The 2,239-nt window shown below is 35.2% G+C and overlaps 1 protein-coding gene across 1 annotated transcript in view; it reads left to right on the top strand.

The window, feature by feature from the left end:
* The window catches only part of CFAP70 (cilia and flagella associated protein 70), a 96,422-nt gene that overhangs the window by 50,555 nt on the left and 43,628 nt on the right, over positions 1 to 2,239 (top strand). Inside the window, exon 5 of the mRNA XM_012663218.1 lies at positions 1,124 to 1,258. Within this exon, the coding sequence (XP_012518672.1) occupies positions 1,124 to 1,258 (135 nt within the window). The remainder of the gene's footprint in view (positions 1 to 1,123; positions 1,259 to 2,239) is intronic.

Genomic DNA, 2,239 nt, shown 5'->3' with positions numbered 1-2,239 from the left:
GGAGGAGCGAGCTGAGGTGCTGTTTTTGGGTCCTGTAGCTAGCTCTTATTCCTCTAGAGAGGCCCTCCTATTTGATTGATTTTTAAAATAGATATTTTTGCCTAGTAAAATTACTATCCCCATATAACAATTTCTCCCTTTGTGGTGTATTATATGTATTGGCTAACTTTCTTTAGATTTCTGGACCATGTAATGTTATCACATGAACATAGGACTTTTTAATCTAGTTTCTAATTATTGTCATTGTAGGCGAAATCAAAGAAATTACTTTTAAGCTTGGAATTAAATGTGTTTTCATTCACCAAATTGATTTTTTCCCTGTAAAAATTTTCTGTGGCAAACCATATAACCATTAAAATGATGTTAAGATACATTTATTACCATGTTCTTCATCTTTGCAATGAGAATTTAGGTGAGATCCAGCATGACAAAACGTGATTGCAGACAGTCATTTGTCCTCCTTCATCCGTGGCAGATATTGCCAGTCAGCCAACGCACTCTTTCCTTCTGAGCCCAGATAAATACACAGAATCTTTCTCAGCAAAGCATGCTGAAACACCTCCACCAATTGATGAGAATTTAGGCATAAGTTAAAGCGTATTTTTCATCATTGGTCCAGATAATTTGTAAGGCCCCTTTCATTCTTATGAGTTTGTGAACTAAAGCTAAAAGCCACAACTTCTGATTTCTTTGAAGTTTTTGTTGTTGTTATTGTTTTTTATAAAGCTTCATTTCTCCTAAGAAACAACATGGTGAAATAGACTTTTCGCTGAATATATGTATTATAAATTAATTTGAATATATATTGATACCCAACTACTGCCGTTACTATTTTTTTTTTACTTTTTTTATTTCAGCATATTATGGGGGTACAGATGTTTACCATTACTATTCATTAACACCATTTATGTGCATTATCTCAGTGATCATGGTATTATTAAATCCATTTTGAAGATAAAGAAACTGAGGCCCAAAATGTCTATGTAACTGGCCCAAAGTCATGTAACTAGTTAAGTAGCAGAGTTAGTTTCTAATACTGGTCTTTGAATTGCTGAGTCAGAGCTCTATACCTTATGGTACAGTACTTTTTAGCACTAACTATTCTCTGATTTTATTCCTTTAGACTGAGGATGAAGGTCAGCTTTCATTTCATGGAGTAGCTTATGTTAATATGGTCCCATTGCTATATCCAGGTGTGAAAAGAATTCGGGGAGCTTTTCATGTTTACCCTTACCTAGACAGTACAGTCCATGAAAAGGTAAGAAAAATTTGCATAAAACTTATCATCGTAATTTATCCTTTATATATGTGTATACTTATGTGTTTAGCACACACATCTTTGCAGTTGATATTTAGAACCAGTTGGTATACTGTGATATTAAATGTACAGCTTCCTGTTATTCTACTGTTACAGCAGGGCTGACCTAGAACAGACCGAGACACACACAGAAGTATTGGCAAAACAGGTTTATATATGCTGGCAGGCCCAGAGGGGGTATTATCCCTAAATTCTGAGCACCAGACCAAGAGCATAGCAGTCTTTTATACACTCTGCTTAAGGAGGAGGGGCACCGTTACAACAGGGTTAACTTTAGTGAGGCAGAGTCCTAAGCTACTTCACGGCCTAGTACTCTAATTGCTATAGGTGATTTAGGAGGGCAGCAGCTGTCAGGGAAAAGTTGCAGGGGAGGAGGCCCAGGGAAAGGTTGTTAAGGGTGGAAACCCGGTAGTGGAATTTTTTACTTTAGTGGAATTTTCCAATTTTCCACTTCACTACCATTGGATCTTAGAAACTTTGTAGGTATATACATATGCCAAAATTGATGAAATAGCATACTTTAAGTATGTATGGTTTATTGTCAATTTTGTTGTGTTGCTTTCCAGGAGAAAGTGAGGCTTTGCAAAACACAACAGCAGCAGCAACAACAACAAAAACATGGTATTATTAGGACAGCTGTTTTTCAATAATATTATAGATTTCATGAAATCATCTATTTGCATACCAACTGAGTAGTAAACTAATTCTATAACAGTATCCTTTGAACCAGAAATCACACTTACAAGGATTTATCTTAAGGAAATTATTTAATAGGATCAAAAACCCAATACTGAAGAAAACTTTTTGGAATCTATAATAGCAAAAACTAAAAATATGATTAAATGTATAGTAATAGAAAAAGGCTTAGTAAATTATGGTAAATAAAAATGATGGAAAGGCTGGACATGGTGGCTCACGCCT

Source organism: Propithecus coquereli, unplaced genomic scaffold (assembly GCF_000956105.1).
Source record: "Propithecus coquereli isolate 6110/MARCELLA unplaced genomic scaffold, Pcoq_1.0 Scaffold80, whole genome shotgun sequence".
Classification (NCBI taxonomy): domain Eukaryota; kingdom Metazoa; phylum Chordata; class Mammalia; order Primates; family Indriidae; genus Propithecus; species Propithecus coquereli.
The sequence above is the reverse complement of the archived record's forward strand: the minus strand, read 5'-3'. Positions and strand labels throughout refer to the sequence as shown.